This window comes from Oryza glaberrima, chromosome 8, assembly GCF_000147395.1.
Source record: "Oryza glaberrima chromosome 8, OglaRS2, whole genome shotgun sequence".
NCBI lineage: Eukaryota > Viridiplantae > Streptophyta > Magnoliopsida > Poales > Poaceae > Oryza > Oryza glaberrima.
The window spans coordinates 3,741,211-3,755,463 of NC_068333.1; the positions used below are offsets into that span (position 1 = coordinate 3,741,211).

Genomic DNA, 14,253 nt, shown 5'->3' on the forward strand with positions numbered 1-14,253 from the left:
GTTAGGCCTGTAATAGAGCAGGCCCTATGTGACCTGGGTGGCCCATGGTTGGTGGGCCGGGTTGCGCACTCAACAGTTGTTACTTAGGTAAAATTTTATACCAACTGGTAAAAATATTAAAATAATAGAATAATGAGAATAAAATTTTATACCAACTGGTAAAAATATTTAAATATTAAAATAATAGAATAATGAGAAAATATATAGTGCTGTTTTTATGGAAAAGGAAAAAAAACTGCATGGCAGCATTAATATATGCATTTGTTGACATGTATGCTGCTTTTACCTGGAGGCAAGAAGCTTAAATATGTCTGTCTTAGCGTTAAAGGTATCTAGAGATGCCACAGATTGACATTAAAAAGTAACATGAATTTCTCTTCGTTTCCTAGAAGAATTGCCTGTATATTATGGTACAAATTGTTCTTTTATTTTGAGAAACAGGCTTCAAGCCTAAAGCAACTAATCAGTGCTTAAGGGGTTACAGTCCTCAACTAACAGAGAAGAAATACATAAAGGTGGAACTGAAAACCAGGTTGAACACTCCTCACTTGTCAGGCACATTTTGGCTAGGCTATGTACCACCTTGTTTGCAGACCGGCGAACCCAAATGACTTTAAATTCCTGAAACGCACTACACCTACTCTTGACTGAGGTATGTATGTATGTATGTCTACATCTCCTCCAGGCTCCAGCTTTGGAGCTTCCTCGGTTCCTCTCTATTTCCCAATCAATTAATCAGATCAGCCACTGTTTCACTATTGTTTCCTTGATAGTATGTCTGTGTCTCATATTTCACTTCTGAACATTATCTTAAAAAAGTTCACTTCTGAAATCTGAACATTTTCACATTTTCAGTCGTACATTATTTGCTCAAGCAAGATGAAGAGAAAGACGATCGATTGCTATTATAACCCGGTTGTTTCAAGGGTGAACTCCACTGAAAATCCTAGTCCAATCATTGCCCAAGATATTGACCCAGTTGATTTGCAAGCTGCTAATGAAAATGCGGCTACACTACCATCACTAGAAGCTGAACAGGGGCAGGAAATTGTAGCTACAGCATTTGAGAGGGACCCAGGGAAACGGGCTCAAATATTTGAACTTCCTGCTGATCAACAAGATGAAGCTCGAAGATTTTATATATCCGAGGGTCCTTTTCGACCAATCTTGCAAGAACAAGAGTATCCTTTGAATGATGCTAAGCACCGTCGTCGATTTCGCAGCAGTTGATCTAAACAATTTTGTTGGCTGGAGTATTCACGCCACACAGATTGTGCTTATTGTTTAACATGCTTTATCTTTTCAAAGAAGCCAACTGGGAAGGCTGGATCAAATGCATCCACAGTCAATGGGTTTCAAAATTGGAAGAAAGTTAATGTAGGAAAGGAGTGTTCTTTTCTAAAACACATGGGGGATGCTAGCTCAGCTCATAATTATTCAGTTGGGTGCTTTAATAATCTCAAAAATAGTATGGCTCAAATTGACAAGGTGATGGTTAGACAAAGTGACGAAATAGTTGCAATAGCAAGACTAAGGCTGACTACTACTATTGATTCCATTCGGTAATAACATGAATTCATTTCAATATTTTTTTAGAACAGTGCATTTATAATAAATCTAAGTATCTAACGATTTCTTTTGTTTATATGATAGGTGGCTAACATTTCAAGGGTGTCCCTTTAGAGGCCATGATGAACCTTTAGATTCCATAAATCGAGGTAATTTTCTTGAAATAGATAAGCTTTTGGCATCATATAATAAGGAGGTTAAAGAAGTTGTGTTGGAAAATGCTCCAAAAAATGCAAAGTATACCTCATCTGAAGTCCAAAAGGAAATTCTAAGCATAGTTGCTCGAAAAGTGCAAAAATCAATTAGAGAAGAAATTGGCACTAGCAAGTTTTGCATAATGGCTGATGAAGCTCGAGATGAATCTAAGAAAGAGCAGATGGCGATAGTTCTACGGTTTGTCAACAAAGAAGGGCTTATAAAAGAGTGTTTCCTTGATCTTGTTCATGTTAGTGACACTCATGCGTTGACTCTTAAGAACTCAATTTGTGCGGTCTTGTCTGGTAATAACTTGAATGTGCAAGATATTAGAAGTCAAGGTTATGATGGGGCAAGTAACATGCGAGGGGAATGGAATGGATTGAAGGCTCTAATTCTCAATGAGTGCCCATATGCATACTACATCAATTGCATGGCTCATCAGCTCCAATTGGCTCTTGTCGCAGCATCAAGGGAAGTACAAGAGGTACACAATTTTTTTCAGCATGCAAATTTCATAATAAATGTTGTTAGTGCTTCTCCAAAGCGCAACGATGAGTTGTTAGCAAACCAAACCACAGAAATTGCTCGTGAAATTGAATTGGGAGAGCTTGATACTGGACGAGGGGCAAATCAGGTGGGCTCTCTACAAAGGCCAGGGGACACTAGATGGAGTTCCCATTATAAATCGATTCAGAGCTTAAAAAAAAATGTTTGGTGTAGGATCAAATCACAAGAACTAAGCCAACCACAGGGGGGGGTGAATGGTTGGTTTACCCAAAAACCGAAAACTTTTAGCGGAAATAAAAGTTACCCTCGAAATCGACGGAAGTCGGTCTGACCGAGATTGATCTGCCGGTCTGACCGAGTGGATGCTGCCGGTCTGACCGGTGTTGAGTCTCCGGTCTGATCGCCGAAGTCGCCTGCCGCACCTGTCGCCGCCGCCGGTCTGACCGCCTCGCTCCTGCCGATCTGACCGCCGCAATGCCGCCGGTCTGACCACCGGTGAGTTGCCGGTTAGACCGCCGAAACCCGGTGAAACACAAATCGAAGAACTCTTAAAGTGGATGACGACTTTATTACTTCTCTCTGTGTTTACAAAGTGCAACAACAGCACTCCTTACAAAAATTTCAACTAAACTCGAAACCCTAAACCAAAACTCAACTCTATTGCTCTCTAAAGCGATACAGGAAGCCTCACGCTCCCTCTCTATTTATACCACAAAAACCTCTACTCAAAGTAGGTGTAGAACTACTATTTACAATAGTACTCCATTCTTTAGTTTCCATACGTTTTACAATTTCCAAACGTGCAGCAAACAACCGGCCGCACCAGAAATCCAAAACGGATTCGCTCCCAAGCTGACGTCCACGCGTGACCGTCTCCGACTCGCTGCCAGCTGGGCCCTTGCTTCTCCTGGGCCGACTTGGCATGCCGCCAACAGCCACCGAAGCCCACCGAGCCGCTCTCCTGCTGCTCGGCCAACCAGTCATGCACACATACATGCTTCACCATGTATGTATCGATCACACATACATGTACAGCACCGTACATGCATGCATACCTGCACGCTACAGTACCTCGTGTACTGTAGCACCATATACTACTCTAACTTTACAATTCCCTTCGCGAACACCGGCACTTGCACGCACACCTCGTGAAGTCCGTTGCGAAGATCTCTCCCACACGATGTCTATCCACCATATGCCATCTTGTATCCAACTTCGTCACCCGGTATCCTTGACCGTCTGGACCTCAACTTCTCCATGAGTTTAGTCCCGATCCCCACCGTTGACCGAAGTTGATCTCCAAGAATCCAGACTCTAGTCACCTTCTCACATGGTATCCAGACCGCAATAGACCTCTGCTCCTCCCTGAGCATAGTCCCGGTCCTCACCATTGACTAAGGCTGACCTCAAGTCACCTGCACACAATTAGACAAAACAACTGTTTCTGGGCACAGATATCACAACCTGACCCACATTAGTCACACGCACTCATACCAACATTCACACAAACACTCAAACCAATTCTTTGATTAAATCATTTGCATAGCCAATTGTTCATCACAAATATTAATCATGACAATGATTTCACATTTGGTGCCACAATTTCAGTCCTTCGTAGCATTGCACATAATTGTTCAGTTACAAAGTATTCTAGGGGAGATGCTGCAGGTGCCCTACGAATGATTTTCACGTTTGATTTTGTGTTTATTCTTCTCATGATGGAAAATATTATGAAGATCACTGATGTCCTATGCCAAACACTCCAAAAGAAAGCTATTGATATTTTAAATGCATTGGATTCTGTTTCTAACACAAAAGCATTGCTTGCTGATTTGCGAAATGAGGGTTGGGAACCTCTTGTCCAGGAGGTCAAATCTTTTTGTGAGAAGCATGAGATTGATATTCCGAATCTGAATAACAAGTATGTTCTTCTGCCTAGGTTTTAAATATGAATGGCAATATGTGACTGTTATTTTTGTAGATTTTTATTTCTTATTTATGTTCCCAAATTTGCAGGTATGTTGATGTGACAAAATCTCAAAACAAGAATGACAACACTACAGCTTTTCACTATTACAAAGTTGATGTGTTTAATGTTGCAATTGATCAACAAATGATTGAGCTAGAAGACCGATTCGGTTCTCAAGCTACAGATCTGTTAGCCCTGTGTGTTTGCTTGGAGTCAAGACTTGAGTCATTTGACATGGCAAAGGTATGCACCCTTGTAGAGAAGTATTATCCTGCTGATTTCTCAAGTCAAGAAAGAGCTCAATTGGAGTGCCAACTACCACATTTTCAACTTGATGTCTGCAACCATCCAGACTTGAGCATATTGCCATCTCTTGCAGAAATAACAAGCGGACTTCTTAAGACAGGGAAAAGTTGTTCCTATCCAATGGTGGATAGATTGTTAAGATTAATCTTGACTCTTCCAGTGTCAACTGCAACTACAGAGAGCTTTTTCAGCTATGAAAATTGTGAAGACACGTCTTCGAAATAAAATGGGAGACGGCTATCTGCGGGATTACTTGGTAGTTTATATTGAAAAAGAATTAGCGGCAAAGATTAGTTCTGATGAAATTATTAAGGCTTATGATCTAGCTGGTTTTCGTAAACCTAAATTCAAGTTAATAGAGATGTAACTCTCTCTTTCTTTTGACATGTCAATTGCCAAACATATGCGTTGAGCTGCTCTATTTTGTGCCTTAAAAACATATGTTCGATGTTATGTGGAATGGCCTTGCTACAATGGTGTTTTTTAGTATGACGTTTTGTTCGTTGATTTGTATCGACTTTGATGCGTTGGTTTGGTTTGCTTTGATGATATGGTCCCCCCCATACTCAATTCCTGGCTTCACCACAGGGATGCAAGTGGGTAGTCCCGCTATCTGTATAAAAACCCGCTTGCTAGTTCATTTCTCACATGGTGGTACAAAATTTATAAGTAAAAATAAATTAGAAGTGAGATAAGCAGGCTAAAAAAACATGCTTGTCCGTCCCGCTTGCATCCCTAATTGTGTGTGAGGGAGCGTGGTGTCAGAGAGGGAGTGGTGGCTGGTGACACAACCTGTCGAGGTTTGTCATGTGGGGATTGCAGTACGTACGGCGCCGAAACAGAGCAATGACGCCAACGCGTGACGAGGAACAGTAATCAGTCCGGCTTATCCAGTTTAGGAGTTTGTTAGCGTTTTATCTCTCTGAGTTGTTAGGATTCTATCTCTCAGATTTGCTATAATTATGTAAGCTATTTCAGTTGGGATTAATCAATCTCGTGTTACTTCCTGTCTCGCCGGTGCGGCGCCGAACATGTATATTGTTAGATTAAACATTGGTGAAAATATATAAAGTTAGAATTGTGCAAAACATGTATATTGTTCAATGGAAAGAGGATTAGATTAGAGGTATTTTAAGAAACTGTGTTTTTACTGTTCTACAAATCAAGTGCTGGTTAAGAAAAAAAATTGCAGCATAACTCAGCATAACTCTACCCCATAGGCATTTCCAATAAAAGAAAATGTGGCTACACGACATTTATGTATACTCTACAGCAAGGTAAGACCATTCAGAAAAAATGGAAAGATGCACAGCTATAGAAATTGCTAAACACGATTTTATGTATTAAACCTTGTACCAATTTTTTTGGTGTCAAATAGGTACTAGCTTAAGACAATGCCATTGGGTGAACATAAATACAGTCAATAAAAAGAGTGCTCCCATTTTTTTCATTTTTAAGGGACATGTATTGTCGGCTCACAAAGACCAACCTGAGGATTCTGCAAGTTGAAGACGACCAGATTACGATCAGCGGTTCCCACAATCATAAGGGGATAGTTCACTGTAAGTGCGTAACAACACACAGGAAGTTGCTGAACATGGACAGGATTTGATTGCCTTGTGTCCCAATACCTATAAATAGCAAGTGGTCAGTATTGGATGTCGACTAGAACAGATCACTGTAACCACAAGAACAGAGGCCTATGTGCTGCGATGAGATTAAGATAAAGTTCCCCTAAATTTTTTGGTAAGCTCATACACTTATGTCGCATTACCAAAGTTTGGCTGTCTATGGCGGCAAACTAAATATGGGCCAATATAAAATGCATGCCTATTAATCAAATAGACAGCTTGAACTTGATGCTTGACCTCAAGCTTCCTAAACCAAATATCACTAGCAATCAGGGTCTCCCCAACAATATAAGCTAAAATTGACAAATATTTTTAGGAATGATCACAAGGCATACATTTTGAATCCATTGTTACTACTTACTAGCGAATGACTATCTCAGAGTAAATAGAGTGGACGATATGAATTCAAATTCCATGTAAAAAGGAATACTGAGGCTGCAAGGATTGGATTTTTCGCACCTTAGAGTCTTATCCCAGCTTCCAGAGACAAGAAGATTCATCCAAGCGATCTCCTTGACAGGTGCGTCATGCATTGCAACAATCTGAGCCTGCCCACCAGACAACAGAGGCCACATTTTTACTTGTTTATCACAGCCTCCAGAGAACACAGTAGTTCCATCATCCTTCCAAGCTGAACAGAGGACCTGATAGAAAACAGGCAATAAGCTTTGTCCAGCTGACCCTCTCTTCACTCTCTCTCTTAATTAATATAGTGCCACATAACATAAAAGTCATATATGGCAATGTAGTTAATGCCATAGACACCATCCTAGGTGGAGGGTTGGGACTGCCCTTACTCCGATGTTTTATCTGGTTGTGTTTTAGTTCACATCAAAATTAAAAGTTTGATTGAAATTGGAACAATGCGACGGAAAAAGTTAAAAGTTTGTGTGTGTAGAAAAGTTTTGATGTGATGGAAAAGTTAAAAGTTTGAAGAAAAAGTTAGGAACTAAACCAGGCCTCTGTTTTTCTCGGCCATTCTCAATTTCTCATCTCCTTACATTTCCTTTTTATGGGTATCTCGAACAGGATGGGATGGAATGATGGAACAGTGAAGAGTAGCAAGAGGATGACGACAATGACAGATCGATATCACTGTGTTGATGTTTCAGGATGTTCAGTCTTATTAGTAGTTGGGTTTCTTCTTGTTTTGAAGTTTTGATGGACCTCTGATCTTGGGTCTTCTTGTTGTAGACACAAAAAAAAATTTCCTGTTGACATACCCGATATCTTCATGATAAGATGTTAGCGCTTTGTTCATTCTGCCTGGCCTGGGACGCTGGGTTTGTCTTTGATGTTAAGGTTTGCTAGCAGGTAAAGCCAGCGCTGTTACTTGTAACACACATGATTAGCTTAAAATAAAACTGGGTGATGCGCATATCCTCTGCTGAAACATGTTGCAAGCAGTCCCTTACTATTCGCCGCCTCCCAGTCCCAGAATCGCCGGCATCCAACACTTGCATTTGATGTTTCTGGGACAACTTTTGCTTAGTTCAACTTTTGCCCTACCAGATCTGACGGTAACGTCAGACAGAGTGTACATGAATACCAATCAAAATGAGCTGAACATGTTAATCGTATTCTTCAGACAGCTACCATTTCAAATTCAAGTAGGCCATTCAGATTCACGGGCCAAAACCAGAAAGTCAGCATCCACTGGTTTCTCACGGGTAAATTTAGTACATCTCAGAACGTGGCGATAATTCTAACGAAATATGAATCTACATTTGCAATAATTTACATCACTTGCAACACTTCCCTTAGAAACGGTTCGGGCTGATCTGATTATATCGACAACATAAGACTCGCATAAACTTGGTAAACATAACTTAAATAGGACTAGACACTGCAAACTGATGCATGCTAAAACCTGCGACTAAACCCCCTATCTTCAGTGACTACGAGTAGGCTGACATTTACATCTACCAGATGCTAACACCAGACTGGACACAACAAAATTGATGACCAACCAAGAGAAAAGCATCCTACACGATGGACAGAGAGGTCCTGGAGAAACGTTTTTGTCTTCCAATGTACATGATTTCTTGTGCACTCTTTGGTTTTGCATAGCTGGATGTAATCACTTTCTACTTGTTGCGATTCTCGGCTTCCCTTTAACCTCAGATTCCTATTCAAAATGAGGGAACGTCAGTGTAAATGCATTGTGAGACAAACTCAGGAAAGAATCTCAGGATGATAACTGTAAACAACTATTACCTGTGGACTGTGAAGATAGATGGATGTCTTTGCAGTGGCAGGGTTGTGGTTTTCAGCCCCACGGCTCCAGTCATAGCAGACCTGGTTAACAGTAAACATGGTTAACTAACCAAACTGTAGTCTTTTTCTTCAAAACTTGGAGCCTCAGTTAGAACTATCACTTAGCATTTTTACAGCTCAACAAGAACAAGCATTTCATTTGAATTCAAAATCCAAGGGAATGCATTTGACATACAGGTTAAACAGGACTGGGCATCCATTTGAACTCAAAGTCTATCTAATGAATGGAAAACATCAGGCACTTCTTTCACCATGTTTAGGCCCTATTTGTTTCAGCTTAAGATTATTGTAATCTAGATTATTGAGCCAGATAACTATAAGTTGGATTATAATGAGCCGACATAGAATAAGCTGTTAGCTGTTTGTTTCTCTGGATTATTAGCTGTTAGCCACCCAAAAATCTAAAAAAGCACCTTTAGAGTAGATTACCAGATTATAGTAATATGGCTTATAGATTGTAATGATCTATCATAATAAGCTATCTGTTTGTTTCAGCTTACTCCTAATAATCCAGATTATAATAATCCTAAGCTGAATCAAACAGGGCCTCAATATGTGCATTTAAGATGTCTAGTTCATTGCAGAACTGTGGCACGGGAAACAATAAAATACATCTAAATTCAACCTGGTCAGAAAACATGGTTGCATATAGTCACAAACTACTATAGTACAACAAGATACTCAAGCATCACTTGACTTACTGCATAAGCAAATATCGACCCATCACTGTTGAAGGTACTGCAAGGAATAGGAAGAGGGCACCGACTAAAAGCCTGCGTAAAAAAAGTGACATTGGAAGTGAATGATTATATTCTGTATAAAATAAAGGGATGCATGTGAGAAATTGACTGCAACAAAACAAAATTAGCAAACACAAATGACCTGCCTTGTACTAAGCACCCATGTGATTGCAAATTAGGCAGATTGCTCATGCAATAAGAGAATCCATGCCATCGAGTAAAACTATGAGCATTTTCACTAAAAAATAATTGCATAACACTAATTACATGGTTGAGCAGATACAAACAGATGATTTTTTCTTGAACACTGTTCTGAATTTACAAAAGTAAGTTCATGAGCTTTATCTTGGTTTGGTTTCCAGATGTGTGCAAGAATATTTATGCAGCACACTAAAATAACAGATAAAGCAATTATGACTATTAAAAATCACTGAATACTCAAGGGAACAAAAATACAAGTGCAATAACCAGTACAAATGGAACTTCAAAAGAGCCAACATCAAACCTTCAGTCTTTGTTTGCTATCCTTATCCCAGAAATTAAATGCGCCATCTGATCCAGCAGTTGCAAACGTGTGATGAACCTGTGCCACGTGATAGAAAATATGAAACCTTAAATATAACTCCGCAAACTATGATTTCCAGACTTCAAAAACCAGTAAGTCGGCAATGCTTTTCTCAATGAAACATATCCTAGAGATGTATTCATCAATGAAGCATACCAATTTAATGAAAAAGATCCTATAACTGAAAATATCATAACCAAAAGAAGAAAAGGTGTTCTATGATGTATGCATAACATTCAATAGTCATAATATGGAATTGTTCGATGGAATCGTAAATAGGACATTTTTGGAGTATTTTGAGACATATCTTTATGAGAATTGCAACATCTGCATGATCAGATTATATACAGTTGTTAGATTAAGTCTTAACATTTGACGTTCCTTACTTGGAAGTATCCTACATTCCAACGTAGAACTTCAACCAGTACTTTGTGAATAACTGCAAAAAAAATGTGTTGCCGTAGGTGCTAGGCCCTGTGGCAGGTTGACACCTAACACCTCCAAGTTGGGCTACAGGCTGTCTAGTAGTTCAGTTGCCTAGGCATGGTGCTAGTGCTGAGCAAAGACAGACACCAACAGGCACACTAATCAAGATCATATGAGAGAACTTTGGGGTATGAAACCAATGGTGCCACTCGTATATAGTATATATTGTCAGAATTCATTGGTCAAAATATATAAAGTTAGAATTGTGCAAAACATGTATACTGTTCAATGGAAAGAGAATTAGAGGTATTTTGTGGAAGAAGAAACTGTGTTTTTACTGTTCTACAAATCAAGTGATGGTTAAGAAAAAAAATGCACCATAACTCAGCATAACTCTCCCGCATAGGCATTTCCAATAAAAGCAAAAGTGGCTATATGGCATTCATGTGTACTCCACAGCAAGGTGAGACCATTCAGAAAAAATATCATAAATATGCTAAGGTATAGGAAAACAAGAGACAGACGGAGATCTTACTGGGTGAAAATTGAGTGAATTGACAGAGAAAATATCATTCCCTTCCCTGTGACATTTGAACGTGAAATTTTTGCTTTGCTGTGAGTCATCAATATGATGCACACCAACTCTTCCTTCTATGGAACCCACCTTGAAACAAAATTAGGGTCAGAGTCAGACACATGGAAATATACCTCTTGTATAATGTCAGATAGAAATTATTCTTAGGTAACGCTGAGCACTCTATCCGAACAAGGTCATTGCTGATTATGGGTAAAGGTAAACATTGGTTGGTTCAAGCATATACAAAACCTACCTTGCTAGACATCTCTAGGCAGATTATAAATGGGAAGATGCACAACTATAGAAATTGCTAAACACGATTTTTCGTACTGAACCTTGTACCAATTTTTTTGGTGTCAAATATATACTAGCTGAAGACAATGCCATTGGGTGAATACCAACCAAGAAAAAGACCATAAGTACATAACAATGCATTGCTAGAATAGTTATCTATTTAAGCATTTAGAATAGACTAGAAATTTTTACAAAAAAAAGTTGCATTACCAAAAATCCTTGTTGATCTGGGAATGCAGCAAGACACCTAGTCTGGTATTTGAGTGGCGATTGGATGCGCTTGAACTCCGTCTAATGACCAAAACAGGAAACAATAAAAACACTCAGTTCAATATGAGAAGTTGCAGATGAAAAACGAGTGATCCCCATTATTCATTTTTAATGGACATGTGCGATGTTCACAAAGACCAACCTGAGGATTCTGCAAGTTGAAGACGACCAGATTACGATCAGCAGTTCCCACAATCATAAGGGGATAATTCACTGTAAGTGCGTAACAGCGCTCAGGAAGTTGCTGAACATGGACAGGATTTGATTGCCTTGTGTCCCAATACCTATAAATAGTAAAGTGGTCAGTATTGGATTGACTAGAACAGATCACTGTAACCACAAGAACAGAGGCCTATGTGCTGCGATGAGATTAAGAAAAAGTTCCCTAAATTTTTTGGTAATGCTCATACAACTTATGTCACATTACCAAAGTTCGGCTGTCTATGGTGGCAAACCAAATATGGGCCAATATAAAATGCATGCCTAATTGCCTATTAATCAAATAGACAGCTTGAACTTAGATGCTTGACCTCAAGCTTCCTAAATCAAATATCAATAGCAATTAGGGTCTCCCCAACAATATAAGCTAAAATTAACAAATATTTTTAGGAACGATCACAAGGTGTATATTTTGAATCCATAGTTACTACTTACTAGCGAATAACTATCTGAGTAAATAGAGTGGTTGATATGAATTCGAATTCCATGTAAAAAGGAATACCGAGGCTGCAAGGATTGGATTTTTCACACCTTAGAGTCTTATCCCAGCTTCCAGAGACAAGAAGATTCATTTGAGGAATCCAAGCGATCTCCTTGACAGGTGCGTCATGCATTGCAACAGTCTGAGCCTGCCCACCAGACAACAGAGGCCACATTTTTACTTGTTTATCACAGCCTCCAGAGAACACAGTAGTTCCATCATCCTTCCAAGCTGAACAGAGGACCTGATAGAAAACAAATCAATGAGCACACTAAATACTAGGAAAATCAATACTGTACATTATGTGAATGTGGTCTTGAGAGAAATATTGAGATCATACTGGCTGGTCATGCGATATAGATGCCTTTGGTTGACTACTCCCACCAACAATCTCCCAGCACCGCACCTGCACAAAACTCAAAGTCAAACCTGGTAAGAACACATTGATAAATGCATACTGAAAGTTTACAGGAAAAATAAACTTACCTGGTTATCCCAGGAAGTTGCCACCAGAAGGTTGCTCTTTGGGCTAAAACTGAGGCTCGATACGGAGTCACCTGGATTAGGCAGTACCTGCATTTACAATTTAAACATAATAAATAACTTACAAAGTAAATACTAGTATGATTTATTATTTACAGAATGTGAGGACCAACACAAGCACAGATAGAAAAGGAGGACAATTGTTGCATAAAGCATCACACCTCAAATGACTTGTTTGGATTCATGTTTGGGGCAAGACCAAGAGTCGCCATCTCCTTCTACCTGATCCTTCAATTCAAATTTAACAAAATATCGTAAGAAACAAAACAAGAGAAACCAATTCAAGCTGTTAGCACATTCCAACTTAGAAACAGCACAAAGCATAGAGAGACAATAGCAATCCGATCTCCCGCAAAAGCACCACGCATGGGCGGATCTAACATGGGACATGGGGGTTCAGTTGAACCCCCAAACTTTTTGGGAACAAATTAACAAACTGCTACTAGTATTAAGGAATTTCTAGAACAGAAGAAGCTAGGGTTAACGCAAATTCGATATAGTGAGAGCGTGGGTAGAGAGAGATGGGAAGGAGGATGTGCTAACCAGGACCAGGATGCGGCGGAAGCGCTCGCTCGCTCGCTCGCGGGATGGATGGGATCGGCTCAGGCGGCCGCGGCGGTGGCGGCAGGACGAGCGCCGGCGCCGCCTCTGCTCGCTCGAGTTCGAGTCGCGGGACGGATGGGGATCGGCGCAGGCCCTCCCTACGATACGACCTACGGATTTTGGTTCACTTCAACCATCGGTTCAATAAAATAATCAATTTATACTAGTATATTTTATTTATAGAGAATTTTGGTTTAATCAACACATAAAATATAATACTATATAATTGTTTTGTTTCTAAAACCATTGTAGCAACTAAGCCCAAACAGTCAGGTGCGCATGCGTGGTAATAATGGGCGAAAATTTGAGGGTTGGGTCTAAAATGCCATGTGCACACTTTTTATACTTTTTAGCATGAAAAATATTTAAGGGTTAGGTAGGGTTTTGAAAGAACCCACAAGCCATGTCCATCGGGGTCTCAATTCCAGACCAGCTTAGTTTTCCTTTGGTTCTGCAAAAAACCATCCGATTTAAATGATTTTTCTCAAGTCAATTATATCTCCAGACTAAGCACCAGGGTTTGCAAAACTGCCGGTAACCGCGTGGTTACTGCGCTTACCGCGGGGTATGGTAAAAGGAAAACCGTGGCAACCTTCTTAAATTCAAATAAATTTAAAAAATAATTTGAAATTTTGATAAATTTTACACGGTTTCATATGGTTTGCCACGATTACCGCGTGGTAACCTTGGACCCGGTGGTTTAGGAACCCTGCTAAGTACTGGTCCGGTTTTTCTTACACCACGGGTTCGGTTTGATTTTTACAACTAGACTATTGAGATGCCACTGGAGAGAATAATTCTTTGCAAATGCCAATTTTGCATATGTAGAAGGACATGTCACATTACCAACATGGAGGTGGCATGAAAATAACCCATTTGCCCTTGTTTGATCTTAGTGTACATTGAGTATGCGGATAAAATACACCTACAATACTTGAGCAACTATATACAAACATATATGCTAGCAGATCCAATAGATTTATTGTACTTCAAAATATTTTCGTTACAAATTTATCCTCTCATATCTTGTTCACATTACTAAAATTTTTGCACGAGATAAGTCCATAAAATAACTGAA

The 14,253-nt window shown here is 39.6% G+C and overlaps 2 protein-coding genes across 2 annotated transcripts; one reads left to right on the forward strand and one right to left on the reverse strand.

The window, feature by feature from the left end:
* The first annotated feature begins 879 nt into the window (after positions 1 to 879).
* Positions 880 to 4,774, forward strand: LOC127782046 (uncharacterized). Its single transcript, XM_052309117.1, has 5 exons — positions 880 to 1,181; positions 1,470 to 1,562; positions 1,654 to 2,401; positions 4,011 to 4,195; positions 4,291 to 4,774. Exons 1-5 carry the CDS (start codon positions 880 to 882, stop codon positions 4,772 to 4,774), a joined length of 1,812 nt encoding a protein of 603 aa, XP_052165077.1.
* A 3,066-nt stretch (positions 4,775 to 7,840) lies between these two features.
* Positions 7,841 to 13,303, reverse strand: LOC127782871 (protein RAE1-like). The gene is made up of 12 exons (XM_052310145.1): positions 13,116 to 13,303; positions 12,734 to 12,800; positions 12,516 to 12,602; positions 12,370 to 12,435; positions 12,080 to 12,273; positions 11,472 to 11,613; positions 11,270 to 11,350; positions 10,724 to 10,852; positions 9,703 to 9,780; positions 9,159 to 9,230; positions 8,398 to 8,478; positions 7,841 to 8,308 (listed from the first exon to the last, which is right to left on the reverse strand). Exons 2-12 carry the CDS (start codon positions 12,782 to 12,784, stop codon positions 8,261 to 8,263), a joined length of 1,029 nt encoding a protein of 342 aa, XP_052166105.1. The 5' UTR covers positions 12,785 to 12,800; positions 13,116 to 13,303; the 3' UTR covers positions 7,841 to 8,260.
* Positions 13,304 to 14,253: the final 950 nt, after the last annotated feature.